Below are 22,079 nucleotides of genomic sequence, written 5' to 3' on the forward strand. Positions count from 1 at the left end.
GAAGGACCTGTGATTTTGAGTGCTCGGCGGCTGGCTGGTTTTAGAGGCTGTGCGAGGGGTAAAGGTGAACGTCATCCCAAGCACTGGTGGCGCGTGGGCTGCGGAAGGGGAGACGTCCGGGCGGGAAGGACCATTTGTTCCGGAGGGAGTGAGGTAGAGACGCGCCGGCATCTCCTTGCCCTCTTATTCGTGTCCGTGACTGCTTTATCCTTTCGATGTTTTCAAAACATTGCGTGAGCTAATTTAATCCCCCAAACTCGTTTTACACAACAGAGCATAATAACTAGTTGAGAGCATCTTGTCCTGAAAAGTATATTACACTTCTTCTCCCCGCAGCTCTAGAACCTTTGGGAGGGTCGTAAACAGAATAGAGTCTGGAAGGGTTAGCCATTCGAACCTGGTGAAATTTCTCTTCCTGCCCCCATCCCCGCGTTCTAGCAGCGTCTGTTTTGAGACTTGGCTATTCTTCAGGCAATGCTTTTCTATTAGGGGCTTGGATATACTGGCATATGATGGGAAGGCGGTCTCTCGACAGCAACTGTAAAAGAATGCATGCCTACCTGGCAAGTGCATGCTGTTAGCCTGCAAAAACAGGGTAACTTACGAATTAACAGATGATTGAAATTATGTTTTAAAAATTTTAACGTACCTCACTTTTTCTTCCTGGATACATGCATCAACTGTTTGTTCAGGCTATGAAAGTTAAGCAATAAAATCCAAGGAGGGGAAATAGCGTTCTTTGTTTGACTGTTATCTGTACAAATTAATTTTTTAAGATAATAAGGTGCAAAATTGTTCTGCCTGGACTTCTAATTTGTTTTACAAGTATTCTCACGTGGGCTTTGCAAAAATAGATCTTGAAAGAGGTACCTGTTTCACAAGGTCAAAAAGGTTGCTTTTGACATTATTCATGTATGTATGCAGAGGTTATACATTACAGCATGCTATTTTTAACAGAATTTTTCAAGTGTGGTTTGTGTGTAATTTTTTGTTCATCTGTTTTATTGAATGGAAGGCATGCTAGGAAGTTGATAGAAAACTTATTATGATCACCAGCATTAATAACTTTTTAGTCTAAATTGTTTAGTCTAAATTTAGAACTAGCAATTAGCAGATTGAAACATAGGGTTTCTTAAAAAGGAAATTCAAGGTATACATCCTAAAAGTAGGAACCAGATAATTATTCACGTTAAATATCTGAAAATCAGTATCAGTTAATGTGATTGCTTAAAACTAGCAAATGCTTGAAAAATGAGCAAGTTTGGAATAATTCAGAGTGTAATTGTGCGTCTGTAAGCTTTTGTACTTGATTATTATTTCTCATTGATGTGTTTGGCCTTGTTTTCTCATTTATAAAGAAAAGCTTTGCAGCAAAATCTCAGGTCAAAGCCTCGTTTTTAGTTGTAGCAAGAATCATACCTGTAAGTGAACAGAGCCTGATCTATGCTGTTTTCATAGGCTTCTGAAGCAGTAGGGTTTTGATCCCAACCAGAACACTTGAGTTTTGCTCTGCAAGTGTATATAAAACTGGTAAGTTCTAAAAGCAGGCATCTCTTTTTGCTTTTCCCAGTAGTATGATGTAGCTTCTTTCCCCCACAAAATAATGTATTAGTTCTTTTTTTATTCTGCAACAGGTTTCATCTTCACTCCTAAGAATAAGAGGTAATGGAGACTGAACAACAGGAAGAGACCTTTACCAACACAGAGACAAATGGTAAGTTTTATAAAGGGCTATTTTATTTTAGGGAGATTCATTTTTTTGAGTCTTGGTATTTTTAACTATTTTGGAATGCTTTAACTGTATCATGTTTCCTTTAATCTTTTAATTTTTAAATGTCCTGTCTGGTTTTATGTGATTTTTGTATCATGAACAAATAATTTTTCTGTGGGAGTATTTTAGACATAGTTTAAGTATCTAAAAGTTATAAGTAAGAGATTTGAAAATATTTGATATCTAAATGCTCAGTACTTGTATGGAAAATGTGATCATGTAAAAATACTCTCAGACATATCTATTACTGCATTTTATTTATTGCAGTTATTACTTTGAAGGAATGTGTGTAGATATATATATATGAAATATCTCTAAATATTAGCTAAATGAAAAACCTTTTGGACATAATTAGTGAAGAAGACTTAGAGCATTAGTATTGAGTTGACTCAGGCCAGTTTTTCTAAGTGATTTGAAATACTGCTTTCCTACTGTTTCACCAGTATTTCAGTATTGGACAAACTACTTTTGATCTTATGGACTTTAAGGTTTTCCCAGTTGTAAAAGAAATACTAAGTAGGTGATGCAGCACTGTTGTAAACAACGTTGTAATTTTATTCACTAAGTTTGAAAAATTCTTATTCCGACTGTAGTTCATAGATTTGAATGACTCTTCAATAATTAATTGATATGTAGAGTGATGTTTCTGTGCTATACTCAGGGTAGATGTCAGAAGTTAGCACTGGGCTAATAGGAGGGAATGCTTCACTAGGAAGACAGTGCATAGCTTGATATACAGTTTTATCATGACTTAATAAATTAAATATATATTGTGTTTTCCCCCCTATGGACCTGTCTACAGGCAAACGTCCTGCAGAAGATATTGAAGAAGAACAGGCCTTCAAAAGATCTCGGAATACAGATGAGATGGTTGAATTGCGCATCTTGCTTCAAAGCAAAGTATACTTTTTTAGTATCACTTTGTTCCTGCTTATACCATTGCTTAAGACCATGGTAGCAGTGTATGTTGTGATGCATGTTTAGAAAGAACGTGTGCCTTATTTAAATTAACTTATTTGGAATATTTGTAAGCATGATAGTAGAAGTGTATTGCAATGGTATTACCTTCAATAATTTTTTTCAAGGATGAGTATTATGATCTATGGGACTTCTCTGATTTAAAAAAAAATGTATTAATTGAAAAAATAAATAAAAAATTATAAGCCCATTCTCATGTTTAGGTAGAACGTAATTGTTTCTAGGGGACCGTCTTTAGAAAGTAAGCAGTTTAAAGAATGATCAACTTATGACTGTAAATTAAATATCAGAGGCAAGATGAGGACTTCCTCAAGCTTTTGGTAATTTTCCCAGATTTGGTAAATCTATATGTATCAACAGGAGGAAATAAGGGAATAATGTTTCATGGATTGCAATTGCTTCATTAACTAGTATAGATTGTCACAGTAAAATTGCTATTTATGAATCTCCTTTAGTGTTTCCAGTTGTTGCAGATGTTTGTGCTGTCTGAAGTAACTCAGTCTTTTGTGTCGGAGTAGGGGAATGTTACCTTAGCTCTACATGGCATTTCTGATGAATAGTCAAGTTATGTGGAGTGCCGCAAAATATTTGTGGTGCTGTTAGCATCATATATGAACTGCATAATAAAAACAATAATTTTGCATGTAGTTCTTGAAATAGCCTGGCAAGAAATTAGTTTTACAATTGCCCCTCTTGAATATCTGAGTTTATTCCCGTTGATTTTAGCAACTGGAGAGTAGTGATTGTTTATATTGACTTTACATTCTTCAGACCGTACCTACTTGAGTGGTCAATTGAGTCACATATGCTTCAATCAAAAGCAGCATTTGTAATTATCAAATGTTTGAAGTGGGAAAGTGAAATCTGCAAACATTAAAAAAAAAGTGATCAAATAAATTGACAAAATCCTTGATCTACATAAAATGCATGAAATCCCATAAGATATTTTTTCAGTCATACTCTAACTATGAGATGGTTGGGGCCCTAGGCAACCTGATCTAGCGAGTGGCATCCCTGCCCATGGCAGGGGGGTTGGAACTAGATGATCTTTAGGGTCCCTTCCAACCGAAACCATTCTATGTTAAACATGACAGATACCAGAATAGACCTCTGTGGTACCCCACTTCTTACCAACCTTCAGGTACAGTAAGATCCAGTAACTATTACCAATCATCCAACCAGTTTTTTATTCATATGCTTGTCCAACTATGATTCTATGAGAATACAGGCAGAATTGCCTAGAAACTTAAAATTGAAAATATCTTGCTGAGTATTTTTATGTCTTTCCAAAGTTTAATGGTAAGAGCTGTATTTACTTTTTTTTTCCCCCATGGTAAAACCCTGTCAGTTTATGTTTTGATTTAATTTGAACCTTTCAAAAGCAAAACAAGCCCCACCCCACCCCTAAATGCATCCCACAAGGTAATGCAAAAATAAATACATTGTTCTTAGTCTTTGGTTCAAAAATGTAGTCCCTGTGCTGTATTAGCATAACATAGCTTCTGAAAACTATTTTCCAGAATGCTGGAGCAGTGATTGGAAAAGGTGGCAAAAATATCAAGGCACTTCGTACAGATGTGAGTATACATGGATTTGAATTACTTTACAACAACTCTTTCAGAGCATTGCATGGAAAACTTGATTGCTTACATTTCTGGAAATTAAGAAATTCAAACCTAGACAACAATAATCTAATTATAAACCATTTATTATTGTTAAAGGAGATAGCTTTAATTTTTAAATTTGTGTTTTAATTAAAGCCCAGCTCAAGTTATGTGGGAGGAGAGGTTTATATGAAATCTCTTTGCTTTCAAACAGGGTTCCTTTCAATTACACACTTAAAGTAACATCTTTATTAGAAATATTGGCAAAGCTTAAAACTCATAACTATAACATTTCCCATATATGTCAATCAATTATAGTGCTATTGAAAACTATTGCTGGTGGCTGGCTTAACCCAGTGATAAAAGAATTCTTTAACTTCCTTAAAAAAAAAACCAAAACATAATGATTCATTTGGGTTTACTTTAGCAGTGTGGACATAAAGCACAAAAACATTCATGTTAAGGTTTCATGACTTAAATACAGGTATAGAACAGTAAAGAAACATTCCACTTGGAAGCATTTTTAAGTGATTATGGCTTATTTACCTATTCATATTTTATATGGGTTGACTCTTGTGATTAGACATATGTTCAGTGTAAATGTTATGTATTTATAAAACTTGGCAATGCTTCTTAAATTCCATTTGTTTCCACTCAGCCTTGGCTACAATTATGGCAATTTTTTTCAAGTAAGACTGTGTTCAACACAATATTTGCTAATATATCATCACAGGATCAGTTCCATCTAAGTTCACAACCTTTAGCAACCAGAATTGAGGATTAAGCTGAAATGGTCAGGAATCATACATACACTCACTAACTTTGGCAGCTAGGGGTTTTTTTTTTTTGTTTAAGTAAATAAACACATCACCTTAGTTCAGATAATTTAACTAGTCTGGAATACTAACTTTCCCAACTTGCCCAAGGTTTCAGTAATATGGATCTCAACAGTTTTTGTGCCTATGTTTATGAGATGGCCTGCTACTGAAACGTCATGTTGGAAGTAAAATGTAGTTTAGTCAGATAACTCATGAAGATCCATACTGTTAAGCCACAGTCAATGTAGCAATCCATTATTGTGTTAGTCTTCAGAACAACTTAAACTTACTTCATTAACTGACAGTAATAAGTATAGTTTGTATTAAATTAAAATTTATTGCTTTTCCCCCTTTTCCCTCTCCTTGTTTTTTTGGCCATATATCTCCGTTACCCATGTACTGGATCGACTTACCCCTGCGTTGCCCACCATGACGTTGGCCCATCCGCCCCTGAACGCCCATGTGAAAACCCTGGTTGGCTATGCCCAAAAATGTGCTCGTTGCCAAACGGGTACCATACTTGACAACTTCTGATTGAATGCCCATGCCCAATGCCAACATCCACGAACGCCAATGACCAATGCAGTACAATGCAAGTGTTTCAGTCCCAGACAGCAGTGGCCCCGAGCGGTATGTCCCAACAGTTTATGCCTCACTGCCTAATTAGAAAGAGAAAAATGTATTTTATTACCTGCCTTTGATATAATTAAATAGCATCCCCTTATAGACCGTGTATTGTTTTTTTCAAGTTTTCTGTCTTATTTTCCCCATTAAGTCTTTTTGTCACTGAACTTCTACGTGAGTTGACCACCCAAACAATCCACTAATTTTATTTCAATGGAAAAAGCACAGCTTCAAGTGTTGTATATTCACTGCATTATAAATCAAACTGTTTCAAGAGTCTCTTGCTCTGGTCTTTGTGGCCCACCTTTCTCCCCCCAGCATTCTTTGTTCATAATTATTTCTGATGAAATACTAACTCTAGTTCACTTCTCATTTGTGTTACATTTTTTTTGTTTGTGGGGTTGTTTTTTTGGTTTTTTTTCCCTTGTATCTATATTCCATTTTTTGCAGAGCCCATTAGTAATCTAATTTCTAGCTGGTGTCTCAACCTTACTGCAGATATAATGTTGACCACTTACATATCCCCACTTTTTCTACTGAAAGGTGTGCTAGTTTTACCGATGTAATGGCAAGGGTATACTAAATTAGCAGTGGTGGGGAAAGTGAATATTCACTCATACTTGCAGTTCTGCATCGATTTCTTGCCTGCTTAATCTGTCTGAGCCCTTCCAAAAGCTTTCCTGTGCTCTCTCATTCTCTCTGCAAGACCTATATAGCCTTAAATTCATCATGCATATCTATTGAACATAAACGAAGATGCATGTGTTGTAAATCCAGTGAACAGGTTTACTTTAAGTGGGGAATATTAATTGTAAGTTCTTCTGTGTAGTCAATCTTGTTAGAATTTTTTATATGATTATGAATACTAAACTTATTTCTGCTACTTTCCACCTTCTCCATGTTTTCTGACACTATGGCCTCTAACAGTATCTTGAGTATAAGTGCAGATACAGAGACAATTGGAGAAATCTTGAAGAAGATTATCCCTACTTTAGAAGAGGTATGTCTCTTAGGTTTGTATCTTTTTCAGAGGTATAAATTTAGATTTTAAACCAAGAAATTTCTAGATGATTGTGTGCTATTTGTAGTATGGTAATTTAGAAAATAAAACCCAGCCTTTTTTGAAAGAAGGCCTATAGCGCTCAATGTATGTCTTGGCTTTTTTTTTTTTTTTGTAGCGAACAGAGACAATTTCTTCTTAGAAAGTTAATATTTGGAATAGCTTCCTCCCCTTCAAAACACCTGTTTCCTAACTTGTTTAGTTCCCAATTTGAAGTAGCTCTATTGTAATTTCCATTCTGCCTTTGCTTTGTAATCAAGTGTGTTGCACTGCTGGATATATTAAAATTTTATACAACGACAATAATAGTAAAAGAAATAAGGAAAACTAATTTGACGTCACCTCGTGTTGAGGCAAAGTACTTAAAGATATGTGATTTTTATTGTAGCAAATACAGTATTACAGTTCAGCAGTAAATTAAGTCATACGATGCTGTTTGAAGAAAAATCTTAATGAAGAAAACCAAAATTAACATTTTGATTTTTCAATTATTTTTTCCCCTGACTAATATTTTATTCTTGTATGCATCTTACAGTATCAGCACTACAAAGGTAACGACTTTGACTGTGAATTAAGACTTCTAATTCACCAAAGTCTAGCAGGAGGAATTATTGGTGTTAAGGGGGCTAAAATCAAAGAACTCAGAGAGGTACTGTTTCCTATTCTTTCCTGATTCTACTTTTATTCTATTAAAAAAAATTAGTTTTTTGTGTTCATAAGCAGTGAGTGTAAGCATCATCTGTGACTTATGATCCTTCAGAACATATTTCATACATGAAGTGGCTGTTGGTGATAGAGCCTAGAACGTCTTATAAAGCTTTTAAGCATATTAATGGTAATCTTTAAAAATAAAAGATACTTTTTAAAATTAAAATGCCATTCATCACTCCTTCTGGAATGAACTACTGAATAGACTGTTGGTGGTGTTGGACATGGAAAATGGTTTGGCGTGGATGCATCTCCATAAACTCTTAATGATAATTTAATAGATGTTTGAATATTGCTATAAAAAGGTAGTGTTGGGCGGGTTTCTCTTGGGGATTTCTTGGTTTGTTTAGTTTTGCATTTGTTGGGGTTTTTTTTAAGTTCCACTTCCTTTGAAGACCACTGTTTCCTTTGTGAAGGAATGAGGTTTTGTTTTAAGAAGCTAGTGGTCTCAATCTATAGTGTTTTTTTCTATCCTTTCCTCATATTGTGTCAAAAGCAATTCCAGGTCAGTTTAGGCATAAGCTGCTATTTGTGTGGACTGAGGGGAAGGCAAGATGATTAGACATAATCCTGGTAACATTGCTGTCTTAGATCCAAAGAATGTTATGACATATGAAGGTTTATATAACCTGTAAGCTTACAATGAATATGTGGTCCTTTTGCTCATATTTGATGACCATGTAGATGAGCCATAATTGAAAGATTTCAAAAATTTTTCCTTTTCACTAGCATTTCATACAAACTGATGTCATTGCAGGTCTTAAAAATATAATATCCTAAGATTAAATTTGTTGTAAGAACTTAGAACCCAAGCGTTCACTTAAAATTACTAGAAGTTTAATGATTTTGTTTGATCATTTCTTTTAAAATGTTTCGGTATCTGTCTTACCTATTTTGTTTTCAATAAGTTTATAAAATTGTTTAAAATACTTCTATTTGAAGATTTTGGGGGTTGTTTATCTTCTCTTCGACAGAACACTCAAACCACCATTAAGCTCTTTCAAGAATGTTGTCCTCATTCCACTGATAGAGTGGTGCTTATTGGTGGAAAACCTGATAGAGTTGTGGAGTGTATCAAGATTATCTTGGATCTTATCTCTGAGGTAATGGGTCTTAAAGTTATTCTTTTACTGGTATGCATGAAAGTCAGGATGATTTGGCTGGAAAATTAAATCTTTCCATTTCTATTTTGAATTCAGTGCCTCTTCTTCAGTAACAAAATAAGCATTGGACTGTTAGTACCCTTTGAAATTATTCCTGTTTGCTAGAATTGGAGTGTACCTTATTGGAGAGAGAAGACATTTTTGGTTCTAAGGGACTTAGTCAATGCTTTACAAATCAGTAAAATAAAATTTAAACTGGGGAGAAATTGAGACAAAGTTACGTGACACCCATCAATAACAGCGGTTTCTCTATCATAGTTAAACTCTCAGGAACCATATCACCATCCCTGCCTTGCTTACCAGCATTGTGAAATAAAGAACATGCTCAGCATGTATAAATTCATATTTATACGTTTAATATATTAATTTAATGAAATATAATATTTTTGTTTTGTGTGTGTGTGTGTGTCTCAGTCTCCAATTAAAGGACGGGCCCAGCCTTACGATCCCAATTTCTATGATGAAACGTATGACTATGGTGGCTTCACAATGATGTTTGATGATAGAAGGGGACGTCCAGTAGGCTTTCCAATGCGTGGAAGGGGAGGCTTTGATCGAATGCCTCCTGGTCGTGGCGGACGACCTATGCCTCCATCAAGAAGAGATTATGATGATATGAGCCCTCGCAGAGGACCTCCACCACCTCCCCCAGGTCGTGGTGGCAGAGGTGGCAGCAGAGCTCGTAATCTTCCTCTTCCTCCTCCACCACCCCCTCGTGGCGGGTAAGCTGTTGCATAAATGCATTGTACAAAACTCAAGCTGAGTAACATTTACTGAATTGTGCTCATGTTTCCAGGACTTGTTTCACACTCCATGTTGGTAGTGATTATGCAGGATTGAGTGTGCATTGCACCAGAAAATTTTTAAAAATATTTGATTTAAGTTATTTCTGCAGTATTTTCAGGACTAGTAGTTCTGTAACTTTATTTTATGTCGTTCAGAACTAGGCTTAAGCATTCAGAAATTAATAATTGTGTGCAAATCATTAAAACTTGAATTAAAATATATAAACTAGTTTATAACATGAGTCATGTGCTGCTGCTTTTTCTCATTTTAGAGATCTTATGTCTTATGATCGAAGAGGTAGACCTGGAGACCGTTATGATGGAATGGTAGGAGTTAAAATTCATTTTGTTTAGTAATTACAGTTAGCACTCTGAGTATCTGAGGAAACTGTTCTTGAATACATACTTTTAAGTGTGGGGCATGTGTGCTTCTGATAAACTTTGATATCACCAAAATGTTTTGGCCATACAAATGGTCTCCCCAAGAATACGACTGGGGTGTAAAGAGTATTTGGGATGTGATCATCTGTGTGGTTTTGCTTTGTGGAATTTTTGTTTTTGGTTGGTTGTTTCTCCCACCTACCATCAACAATGGAATAGAAAGTTGGGAGAGCACAGTCCCTTCAGGTTTTATTACCCAGACCTTCTTTTAGACTGTTTCTTTTTAATCATGGTGACAGAAATTAGAATTGGGAGGCTTTTCAAATTGAGAAAACATCTGTTGGAAAACACTGTTCTGACATGCTAGCAGAATTTGAGAACATGAATAATATCTTTAAAGAGCTCTAGTTGGTCTGGCAGATGATTGCTTTTTCAGTTCTTGTCTTTATGCCAATCTCTGTCTGCAAAAAAATCTGTAATTTCAAATGTTTTGGAGCCAGGATCACTTATAAGTTGAATTTTAAATGAAATTAGGTACATTTCAACCATGTTGGGAGATGGGGAGAATTAAAAAAGGCTTAAAGATTACTCTTCCATGTTGTACTCTGAAATGTGACTTCCTGATATTGTATCCTCTTTCCTGGGAAGAGAAATCATAGGTATCTGGGAGGTAAACCTCTGGTTAACAATCTTTTTTTTTTTTTTTTTCTTTTTCCCTCCTCTGATTCTGTTTGGCCTCTTCCTGAAGATGACAGATTAGATGAGATTATTTTATTTTCAATTAATGGAAGAGAAAGGAGAGGAGCTATGAAATGGGCTACCTAAATGAGATTTACACATTGCCATCTCCTGGGAGGAAGAGGCAATTACTTCCAGTAACATACTGGAAGCACATATTAAACGAATGTCGAAATTGAGGCACCTGAAGCCTAGCAAGAAATATTGAAAAGAAAGACTTGCACTTAAAATTACCAAAACCAGACACCTCTCCCCCCCCAAAAAAAAGTAAACAAACCCTCAACAAATCGAAAACCCCCCACAACATAAAACCAGCAAGTTGTCTATGCTACTCAGGATCTTAAGAAACTAGGAGTCATGAACCAGACCTCTAAGATCACTTATTCATATTTTCATGTTTTCAAAGCTCAGATTTTGTGTTTTCATATTTGCAGCTGGTAAAACCAATGTTAGGGCATGTAAACAGAGCAGTCTGCCCTTCCTTGGATATGTAGTTGAGCACAGTCTTCAGCTTGGACAATAGTGTGTTCTAGTTCTGTTCCATTTCATTTAGAATAGAAAAATCTATTCAAACTCTATTTAGTCTGACTTTGATCAGGCTGACCTTGGCTTTCTTGACATGACTTTCTACAAATAAATGGGAGTCACTTCTGCTCTTTTTCCATGTTCTGAAAAGCAATTCTATTTTCTCTTCACAGTAGAGCTGCTCATGGCTTTGGCTGTTTTATGCATGAGTTTTATAGCCTGCCTACAATGAGGACTGCTTTCTGACACAGATCATATTTAATTTTTAGTTTTAGTTAACCATAGTCCCAGTATCCTTAAATGTATAAACACATGAGAAGTCTTTCCATGGACTGTGAGGCTAAAGCTGGAAGTGTCATGCCAGAAATATAAAGTCTTGAGCTACTATGTATTTCATGTAGAAACCATTCTCTAGCAAAACATTTAAATTAAAGTAAACCAACATCATTGTCATTTGTGAAGTAATGCATGGGAAAAGCTACTTTCAGAGAGCAGGACTGCCATTTTACATAAATGCATTAAAAGGCAAGAATAGAGTCTCTTTCAGATCAACATCTTGGAAATATTATATCTACAGAAATCCTCATTTTCTGCCAGTTCTCTAAAGGTGGAAAAGTTCAGTAGTTCAAGACTTGTAAGATGGTGAACCGAGACTGGATGGTGAAACTTGATTTTTCTGAGATGTAACAATACTGACAGCCTTGTAAATTTAAAGATGGGAGGAAAAAATAATTGTGTGCATATATATGTATATATATAAACTATTGCATTTTACTGAAAGACATACGTGCATTGTTTCTCTTATTTGCAGAAGTATATATTTTAGGCTGTAAGTACTCCAAATCAAATGCCTATGGACCATAACAACTATTCTGATAGCTCAGAAAACATGAATACATTTCCGCTATTTCTTTTTTAACACCCTCATCCCCATGGATGCTTCAGATATACAAATGCACAAAATCATACCAGGGGAAAAAATAAGGTGGAGAAGTACATATAAAGCTATTTAATACCCCTCTCCCCCTTTTTTTTGTTTTAATGGTTGATTCCTAATGCTTTCAAAGTATTTTCTAATTGGAGTTAATTGAGAGCTCAATCATAATGTCTGTTGTGTCATGTATGTTCAGATCTCTAATCTGGTTTTCCTCATTTAAATGATTCCTTCTACTTAATCATTATATATATACGTGCATATACACGTCTGTATTAGCACTTCAATAAAAGTACATACCCTAAAAAAATATTAAACATACTTCATGTTTAAAGAGATTTGATGTTAAGGAGCATGTAAAAAAACCCCAAACCACCACCCAAACAAACAAAAACAACAACAAAAAAACCCAACAGTGAAGGAAAGGTGTTTGACACATTTACCTACATAAATACTAAAATTAGCAAAATTTCAAATTTCATTCTTCTGGGCCAAGAAATTTGCCATCAGTTAGGATTGCATGCATATTTTTCAATTGCACGTAAAAGGCAATAAATTCTTATTAATACTAATCACTTTGTTTTATCCAGTTAGTGTTTCATTTGGTTTTGAGTTCATTTCCATTGATTATCAGTCGCACAAATGAGTCTGTAGAGAAGAAAATTGTTACATATCTTAAGTTGTCCTGCACTTAGTATTTTAGGAACTGTTTTTAAATGAGCATTTATATTTTCATAGAATCATAGAATATCCTGAGTTGGAAGGAACCCACAAGGATCATTGAGTCTAACCCCAAAAATCACACTATGTGTCTGAGAGCCTTGTTCAAACACTTCATGAACTCTGGCAGGCTTGGGGCTGTGACCACTTCCTTGGGTTATAGTGCCCAACTACCCTCTGGGTGAAGAACCTTTTCCTAGTATCCAACCTAAACCTCCCCGACACAGCTTCATGCTGTTTCCTCGGGTCCTATCACTGGTTGCCAGAGAGAAGAGATCAGTGCCTGCCCCTCTGCTTCCTCTTGTGAGGAAGCTGTAGACTGCTATGAGGTTTCCCTTCAGTCTCCTCCAGTTACCTCAGCCATTGCTTGTATGACTCCCCCTCTAGGCCCTTCACCATCTTCGTGACCCTCTGTTGGACACTTTCTAATAGTTTTATATCCTTCTTGTATTATGGTGCCCAAAACTGCACACAGGACTTGGAGTGAGGCCATGCTGACACACAGTTGAGCAGGACAATCACCTCCCTTGACCAGCTGGCAATGCTGTGCTTGATGCATCCCAGAATATGGTCTGCCCTTTTGGCTGCCAGGGACAACTGTTGACTCATATTCAACTTGCCATTGACCAGGACCCCCAGATCTTTGTGATGCTGCTCTCCAGCCTCTTGTATGTTCATCCAGGGTTGCCCCATTCCAGGTGCAGAATCCGACACTTGTCCTTGTTAAACTTCATACAGTTGGTGATTGCCCAGCCCTCTAATTTGTCGAGATCTCTCTGCAGAGCCTCTCTGCTTTTGAAGGAGTCAACGGTTCCTCCCAATTTAGTATCAACAACAAACTTACTTAGTATCCTAATGTCGTGGGTTTGTTCTGGGCCAATTTCCTCTCACCCCCCACACAATTGCTATAAGTTGAGAGAAGGTTTATGCAGACAAAAGAGATCTGATTTGGGGAGGATAATAGGATTTATTACTAGTAAGATAAAAACTAAAGAACTATATATATACTACAACTCTAATTAGGCAAAAATGCTATGTATTTACAAAAATACCCCTCCCCCCTTTGTAACAGTTCAGGAGGAGAAGCAGTCTCTTTCTCCATTTCTGGAGCTCCAGGTCTTTTAAATAATTTTGTGGCACTCGAAAGTTCTTCTTCTGTTATCTCTAGGGCGACAACTCCAATTCCTTGCAACTGGAACTGTTTCTCTTTCTCTCTCTCTTCTATGTCGGCCTCAGGGCTGGGCCTGCCCCCTCCTGGGCTAAGACTGGAGGCTGGGGGTTACCCAGGCCCTGTGGAGTCTTCCATGGACTGCAGGGGGACACTTGTCTACCATGGATCTTCACCACAGGATCACAAGGGATAATGGCTTTTGAGTCCACTCCTGTTTCCTGTGGAGTCTCGCCTCACGAGAGAAGTCTTTGATGGACCTCTCTAGCATGAGTCACCTTTCGGGCAACAGTTCTTCCATTCTCTGTTGTCTCTCAGGGTCACAAATTCAGCTGCACTAGCATGGATCCCTCACTGAGATCACAAAATCCTACCTGGGCCATCTCATTCCAGCATAGGTCTCTCTCTCCATGGGCCACAGGTCTCCAACAGGACTCTCTTTCATTCTAGGCTTTCCCATGGAGTCACATCTTCTTCATGCACTCCTCTGCTCCAGCGCGGGCTCCTTCATGAACTGCAGAGGGTCCCTGCTCTCCAACAATCTTCTGCAAGTGGCAGGGATTTTTACTTTTCAGTCTCTTCCCTGCTGAAGGGAGAGAGAGAGAGAGAGTTGGAGGGGGTGTGAAGGAGTTCCCCTTCCCTTTGTGGCTTTTCTCCTCTCACTCCTGCGGCTGCCAGCTTTGACCTTGGAGGCCCATTATCTCTGCCCAGAATTTCTTCTGCAGTATGTCTTGTCCAGGCAGTCTTTCTCTGAAGTTTTTTTTTTCTCTACTCTGTTATAGGAGAGAAGGGGGCCTGGCCCCCCTTGCCCAGGCCAGACTTGGCCTGGGGGGAGAAGGGGCGCACGCCCAGACCCAACAGGGCTGGCTGCTATGCTGGCTCTTCCATTTTTCTTCTGTGCAACAACCTTCTCTTCTGTTTTCTTAAATATGCAATTGGCAGAGGCATTACTAAAACTTTTGATTGAAATTTTGTCCAGAAATCCACCGGGGGGGGGGGGGGAATGGTCAGCAAACCCATGACGCCTTTCTAGTCCTGTGTACATTTATGAATATGTTAAAGAGAACTGACCCTAAAATGGAGCCCTGCAGAACCTTACTAGTGACAGGTTGCCAGTCTGATATCACCCCATTCACTATTACACTCTGTGCTCAACCTGTGAGCCAGTTGCTCACCCACCACATGATGTGTTTATCCAGCTGTGGGCTGGACATTTTGTCCAGAAGGATCCTGTGAGAGACAATATTGAAAACTCTACTGAAATCCAAAAAGATTACATCAACTGGCTTCCCTTGATCAACTAGGTGGGGAACCTTGTCATAAAAGGAAATCAAGTTTGTCAAGCTGGACCTTCCCCTCATGAAGCCGTGCTGGCTTTGACCAATGACTGCAATGCAGTCATTGTCTGTCAGGTGTTTTTCAATAACTCCAGAATAATCTTTTCTGTAATTTTACCAGGCACTCAAGTGAGACTGACAGGCCTGTAGTTCCCAGGGTTCTCCTTCTTGCTCTTCTTGAAAATTGGGACAGTGTTTGCCAGTTGCCAGTCAACTTGGACCTCTCCAGATTCCCAAGATCATTCAAAAATCATTGAGAGAGGTCTTGTCATGACATCAGCCAGCTCTTGGAGTACTCTTGGATGAATCTCATCAGGCCCCATAGATTTATAGGGATCCAGCTGGAACAGCATATCCTGCACAACTTCAGGGTCAACTGGGAGTTTATCATTCTCACAGTCATCGTCCTCCAGCTCAGGACACTGTGACCCCATTAGCCTGTCATCCAAGTTGAAGACAGAGGCAAAGAAAGCATTAAACAAACACCTCTGCCTTGTCTCTGTCCCTGTTTGTGAGGTGACCATCCTCATCCTGTAACGGGTCAATGTTATTTATGGTCTCCTTTTTGCTATTGACATATTTTAAAAACTCATTTTATTGTCCCCCCACAGTTCTGGCAACTTCAACTGCGGTTGAACTTTGACTGTGTGAATTTTCTCCTTACAGAGGCAAGCAGCATCTCTATATTCCTCTCATGTCACCTGACCTTGCTTCCACTGTGCATTGACTTTCCTTTTTGCCTTAGTTCCAAGAGAAGATCCGTACTCAGCCAAGCTGGCATTTGCCTCGCCTGCTTGAGTTTTGACGTTTGGGAATTACCTCCTCCTGTGCCCTTAGGAGGTGGTGCTTTTCCTTCTGTTACCAGAGATTTTAAACTCAATTGCATTGTGGTCACTGTGGCCGAGACAGCCACCAATCACCACTTACAAGACTCTAGTAACAAGCAACAAATCACAGAAGGCACCTTTCCCAGTTGTCTCTCTTAGTACCTATACCATGAAGTTCTCATCCAGGCGTTTTAGGAATCTTATGGACTTGTTTGTGCCAGCTGTGTGGTATTCCCAGTTAATATCTGGCAAGTTGGAGTCACCCATAAGGACATGGGTGGTTGATTTGAATGTGTCTCTTAGTTCCTTGAAGAATAATTCATCAGTGGTGTTGTCCTTTTCTTAGTGTGCCATTCATGTCATGTTGCACGTTTTAATCCAGCAAAGGCCTTTGCCTTAATAGTAATTCAAGTGGATTCTACAAATTGTATTTTTATAATTCTGCTGGTTTTTTTTCTCCCAACATTTGTTATAGAAGACTGAAGGAAAGAGATGCTATATATCACACTTTAAAAAAAAAAATTGGATTTCCAATATAATTAGGCAGTAGTAGCTGTTAGTTTAGCTGTTGGCTATATAAGGTATACAGAAATTAATTCATAAAATATGAGAAACCATGTCCTTCCTGCTTGACCTGTTGTTGACATAGATATATCAATAACAGTTACTTATTTTACTAAATGCCTTTTCTGTTTTGTTTTTATGCATGAGAGAAATAGAAGGTTTTGGTATCTAACATCTTTTACTATATAGTACAGTTTTAGGACTCAGAGGTAAAAAACCAAACAACAAACTGATCTTTGCTCTCCCCTTAACTGTCTGACATCCTTTGTGTAAGAGGAATATCTGTTTATGCCACAGAAACAAGGGAAAAAGAAGTGTGACCAGTTACAGTTCCCTAGCAGTCAAAGTAAAAGGGAGTGAATCTTATAACTGGTCTATATCGTGTACATTTGAACCTTTGTAGTACTTAAGATAGTGCAGAAAAATGTTGGTATGTATGTGTTTGTTTGCCGAGTTACCTATAAGCCTCTATAACATGGACTTAATATGCATACATTTCCTCTTTTCCTTCCATTATGTTGTCCCTGGAAGATGATGCAGTGTCATGTGGATGCCTGTGATGACATGCAACCACCAGAGTTGGTGAGTGTGCTCATGCTTTTGACTGGTTTAATAGTTTATTCTCGAGGAAAAAAATTTGAATTGGTTAAGTGATAACTGGAATTTCTTGAGATTGAACATAGTTAGCGGCAGCTTGCACCTATTGAAAAATCCCTAAAGCTGTCATTCTAACTCAGGTTATTGGCAGTTTATGTCCTGAACAGTGAATCCTATACAGGAAGTTAATGTTCCACAATGGAAGCATGCATCAGCACAGACAAGATAAGCTTTTCTGTTGTATTGTCTCTTTTGTACCCTATATTACTGTTCTAATTTGTAACTTTCACTGTAACTCTTGCTTTTTCAGCAACCTGTAGGTGCATCTATTTAGGAATAAGTTTTCTCTTAACTTCGTGGGGTTTTTCCCCTGTTTCCAATAAGGAATGTTAAAAATTCTTATAGTTGTGGATAAACTTGTGCATTACCTATCCATATATATTTTAAAGTATTCCATTTGATTTGTGTTTATCAAACTTCTTACTCTTAGGAGGTTTAGGAAGGAAAGTTCAAAGGGTGTCAGCAAGTGTTTATGCTCTCTAGAAGATGGCAAAGTGCCACCAAATATCAAATGTTAGTTCCTAGCTTACATAAACATTGCAGTTCGAATTATTCATCCGCTGTCAAATTCATTTGCTGTCTCGTAGTCTGAGGAGGAGAAGCAACAGAAAGGGTCAAGAAAAGGATTGTTCATTAAAACAAGTTAGCCCTAAAAAGGAATTCCCTGTGCAAAATATCAGCAGAAGTAGGTAGAAGAGTATGTGTGTGGAATATGCAGCTCTGATCAGTCTCTGAATTAAGTTCTAAGCAGTGTTCTTCACTGTTTTGTATTTTGCACTCCACTACAAGCTCTATAATGTTGTATTATGGTCTGTATTGCTAAGCAACATGATTAAACAACACAGGTTGCTTAGAAACAGATGACAGCTGAACAACTTTTTCTGAATAGCTTCCATTTTGATGTGACTAAAAAACTAGCAGGTAAATATTTTTTTTAAAAAAAAGTTACTGCATTACAACTTCTGCAAAAAAGTAGTTCACACAGGTTCCTGCATTTCAGTGATATCAGTTGAATTCTAGAGAAATGTGCACATCTATTCTCTGCTTCTAGAGGAAGATTAAAATGAGTGGTTTTGCATATAGAAGGCATTAAATTAAGCATTTGATATCAAGTACCAGTCTACAAGTCATAGAATCAACCGAGTTGGAAAGGACCTCTGAGATCATTAAGTCCAACCCTTGATCCACTGCCGCTGTGGTTACTAGACCATGGCACTGAGCGCCACATCCAGTCTCATCTTGAACACCTCCAGGGACAGAGAATCCACCACTTCCCTGGGCAGCCCATTCCAATGCCTGATTACTCTAAAAATAAAAGCAGTCAGGAGTGCTGCATTGCAGTGATTTGGATTTGGTATATTATAGTTTAAGCAGAACAGTAGTTATTAGTGTCATGATTGTCCCTTCTAAGATACAAAGGACTGTAGCATAGTCTGAATGGAAAGACAAGTTATTAGAGTTGAATTGGTTTTTCCTTGAGATAATAGACGAAGTAGGAGATTTGACAGTTACCAGGTAAATGTCTTTTCCCTAACTGAAGCTTTCATTTCTCCTGAGCTGTATAGGTAGTAGTAATAAGGCTGAACTCTGATCTTTTGATTTGAGTGTTAGTTTAGTTCAAGGGTCAGGAGTAGATTAGCATCAAGAGCTGTTTACCAACTGAATTGATAAGGTTACTTGGTAAAATGGTATGGCTGGATCTTAATGACTTATTCTTAGAGTTTTAACAGAGCAAGCTAAGAAGTTCTTGTGAGATTTTCCCCCTCTGCCCCCTTTTTCCTGGTCTGTCCTTTTCCCCACTTTGTTTTTAATGACATTTAGATTAAGGTTGTGGATTAGGATGTTTGCATAAAATTACAGTATGATACTCAAGATGAAAACATGATAACGAATCATGTCTGGTTTTGCTATTTAAGGTTTTTCTTTCTCTTTTTCTTATAGTTTGAGGGTGGCTCTGGATATGGTAAGTTTATATAGAGAACTTTGACATGCACTTCATTTAGTCAATAAGAGGCTTGATGCATATGTTTAAATCAGACTATTCTTACACAGGGGGCCGTGGTTCATATGGAGATCTTGGTGGACCCATCATCACAACACAAGTAACGATTCCCAAAGATGTAAGTGAAACTGACTTGCTTTCTGCTTATATTTAAATAAATAAATAGAAAATCACAGCCTTTTCTTAGGCTAAGTAAATCAAAAGTATTTGGGATGCTTGACAAGTACTTTTAATATAGAGCAAGTGTTTCTAAATCATTGATAGTTTATTCTTAAGGATGTTTGGTTTGTCTTGACTTTAGAGATTGCACTGATTTTTTTTAATTGTTAATATTCAATAATAGAAATGGTCTACATAACTTGTTTTTACAAACACTTGGTTCTTCCAACTTTATTCCACCTGTGTTTATATAATATGCATTACAGAGACTTTTGAGGCTGTAAAAGACTAAGCTTCCATTGTAACTCTTAAAACTAAATGGATGGAAGCTAGTTGAACAGTACTGTGCAGAGAAAGTTATATCAAGAAATGAATGCTTTATTTTCTCCCCTAGTTGGCAGGTTCTATTATTGGAAAAGGAGGCCAGAGAATCAAACAAATACGTCATGAATCAGGAGCTTCAATCAAAATTGATGAACCACTAGAAGGCTCAGAAGATCGAATAATAACTATTACAGGAACACAGGACCAGATACAAAATGCTCAGTATTTACTGCAGAACAGGCAAGTTGAAGCTTAATTTTGTCCTTACTGTCATTTTTAAACTGATTTCCCTACTACTACTACATTCTAAAGCTCTTCTCTGCAATATAGTTTTTAGAAGGCAGAATTTAAGTAACTATTGAACCTAACTTCTCTAGTGGTAGTTCTGCCTTGATTCTCTTTTCTCTGTTCTAAAGAAAATGAAAATTCCCTCAAAACTAATCTTGATGGAAGACACCTTAGCCAAGCAGTCCTCTCATTTCTCTGGTGAAAATTGCTGCAAAAAAACTACTTGTAATTAATTATATAGAACCTGTAGAAAATATAGAAGATTTCAGTCGATGTTGGTCTAGTTCCGTGTGGAAGACTAGTGATTTTGTTGTTTTTAGATAACCGACAACAAATCACAGTCTGCCATATGGCACAGACCATGCCTCTACAGGACAAGTTGAAATCAATTGGTGCTGTTATGCAGCATTTCACACCTTGCTGGCATTACTTTCTCTTCTTCCAAATATTAACAGTTTTGGACTTGGCTTGCTTAGTTTTGCTTTAATAACATGTTGGCTATCATAGCATTTTTTAATGTTTAACTTGAATGTTTGGCTTTAGATTACTAATATTTAAATGTGCTTAAAATAATTATATGCCTGTAATTATTAGTCATTAAACTTTTAAAATTACTTACTTTTTAAAGTATTGGGGATTTGTAGTTTAATCTTTAAGAATACCATTGTAAATATTGATGCAAGATGTATGGTCAATCATTCTAATATATGCTTTTTTCTTTTTCTTTTATAGTGTGAAGCAGTATGCAGATGTTGAAGGATTCTAATGCAAGATTATTTTTTCTTTTTTATAGTGTGAAGCAGTATTCTGGAAAGTTTTTCTAAGACTAGTGAAGAACTGAAGGAGTCCTGCACCTTTTTTTTTTTTGTTTGTTTGTTTTTTAATATCTACTTCTGTTTAAATAGCCAACATTCCTCTGCTTCATAGGTATTCTGCATTTGAGGTGTAGTGGAATCTGCTTTTCGCCAGATGTCATGTTTTAGTTCATTACAAATATTTAGGGGAGGGAAAAAGTTGCAAAAGACTAATACTGAAATTTTGAAACAGCAGCAAAGAGTGGATTTTATTTTTGTTCAGTGGTGGTAAATCATAATTGTTTTTTTTCTGTAATTATTGTGAACACCCTGCTTTATGTACACTGTAATTTTTTTTTTTTTTTTTTGATGGGAGGGGAAAGGATTGGTTGTTCACATGTCCCTGACATCCTTTGAGGGAAGTGTGTAGAATGTAATGTTCTTTTTTAAAATGTATTTTATGAAATAAATTTAGTGAACCTATTATTGGTGGTCATTTTTTTTTAATATATGTAAGGTAATATCTAAAATAAATACACCCTTTTTTTTTCCCCCCACAAGAAAATGCGTAAATGAAAGTTGCTGTTAAGCTTGCTCTTCTGCTTCTTTGGTATATATGGAGTTATGTGTTTTTGGCAAATTAAAGAAACAGTGTAAAAACAGTGACTCGGCTTTGCTATTTGGGGAAAAAAATTGCAAAAAATATTAATGCAAACATTGAGTGAAATTTGACCTTTTTTCATGGTTTTGGTCTTCTCAGTACATATATATATATATAGGTGACATATAAATAAAATATTTTAAAACTTTGTGATCCCATTGAGTTAACAGTGGGTTAAATACACCTGGTTCTACACAGCTTGCTTGATGCAAATAACATTAAAAATAGCAGTTGTTGAATAGCAGTTAATAAATGAATTGTACTTTTCAGAGCTCTCATTTGTGTAAGATAGAGACTTGTATGAATTGACAAATTGACAGTATCTAACTTGATTTTCATTGTATACAGAACTTAAATTTGTTTGGTTTCCCTGTTGAATTCCATAGAAAATATTTGTGAGAAATTAAAAAATAAAGTACTTCTGGATATTTTTAATGTAATACCTTGGCATTTGTATATATAGTTTACAAGTTTTAATTTCACTTGCTA

General features: G+C 36.8%; 1 protein-coding gene across 1 annotated transcript; it reads left to right on the plus strand.

Moving 5' to 3' along the window:
* The first annotated feature begins 1,458 nt into the window (after nucleotides 1-1,458).
* LOC114068284 (heterogeneous nuclear ribonucleoprotein K) lies at nucleotides 1,459-21,412 on the plus strand. Its single transcript, XM_027904259.1, has 15 exons — nucleotides 1,459-1,530; nucleotides 1,635-1,714; nucleotides 2,574-2,671; nucleotides 4,270-4,326; nucleotides 5,758-5,801; nucleotides 6,723-6,795; nucleotides 7,391-7,504; nucleotides 8,538-8,666; nucleotides 9,141-9,448; nucleotides 9,784-9,838; nucleotides 17,237-17,287; nucleotides 19,304-19,325; nucleotides 19,400-19,482; nucleotides 19,918-20,087; nucleotides 20,929-21,412. Exons 2-15 carry the CDS (start codon nucleotides 1,666-1,668, stop codon nucleotides 20,957-20,959), a joined length of 1,284 nt encoding a protein of 427 aa, XP_027760060.1. The 5' UTR covers nucleotides 1,459-1,530; nucleotides 1,635-1,665; the 3' UTR covers nucleotides 20,960-21,412.
* The last annotated feature ends 667 nt before the right edge of the window (nucleotides 21,413-22,079 follow it).

The sequence above is a fragment of the Empidonax traillii genome, unplaced genomic scaffold, assembly GCF_003031625.1.
Source record: "Empidonax traillii isolate 1590-97213 ecotype Southwest subspecies unplaced genomic scaffold, ASM303162v1 scaffold1029:size265143, whole genome shotgun sequence".
In the NCBI taxonomy this organism is placed as follows: domain Eukaryota; kingdom Metazoa; phylum Chordata; class Aves; order Passeriformes; family Tyrannidae; genus Empidonax; species Empidonax traillii.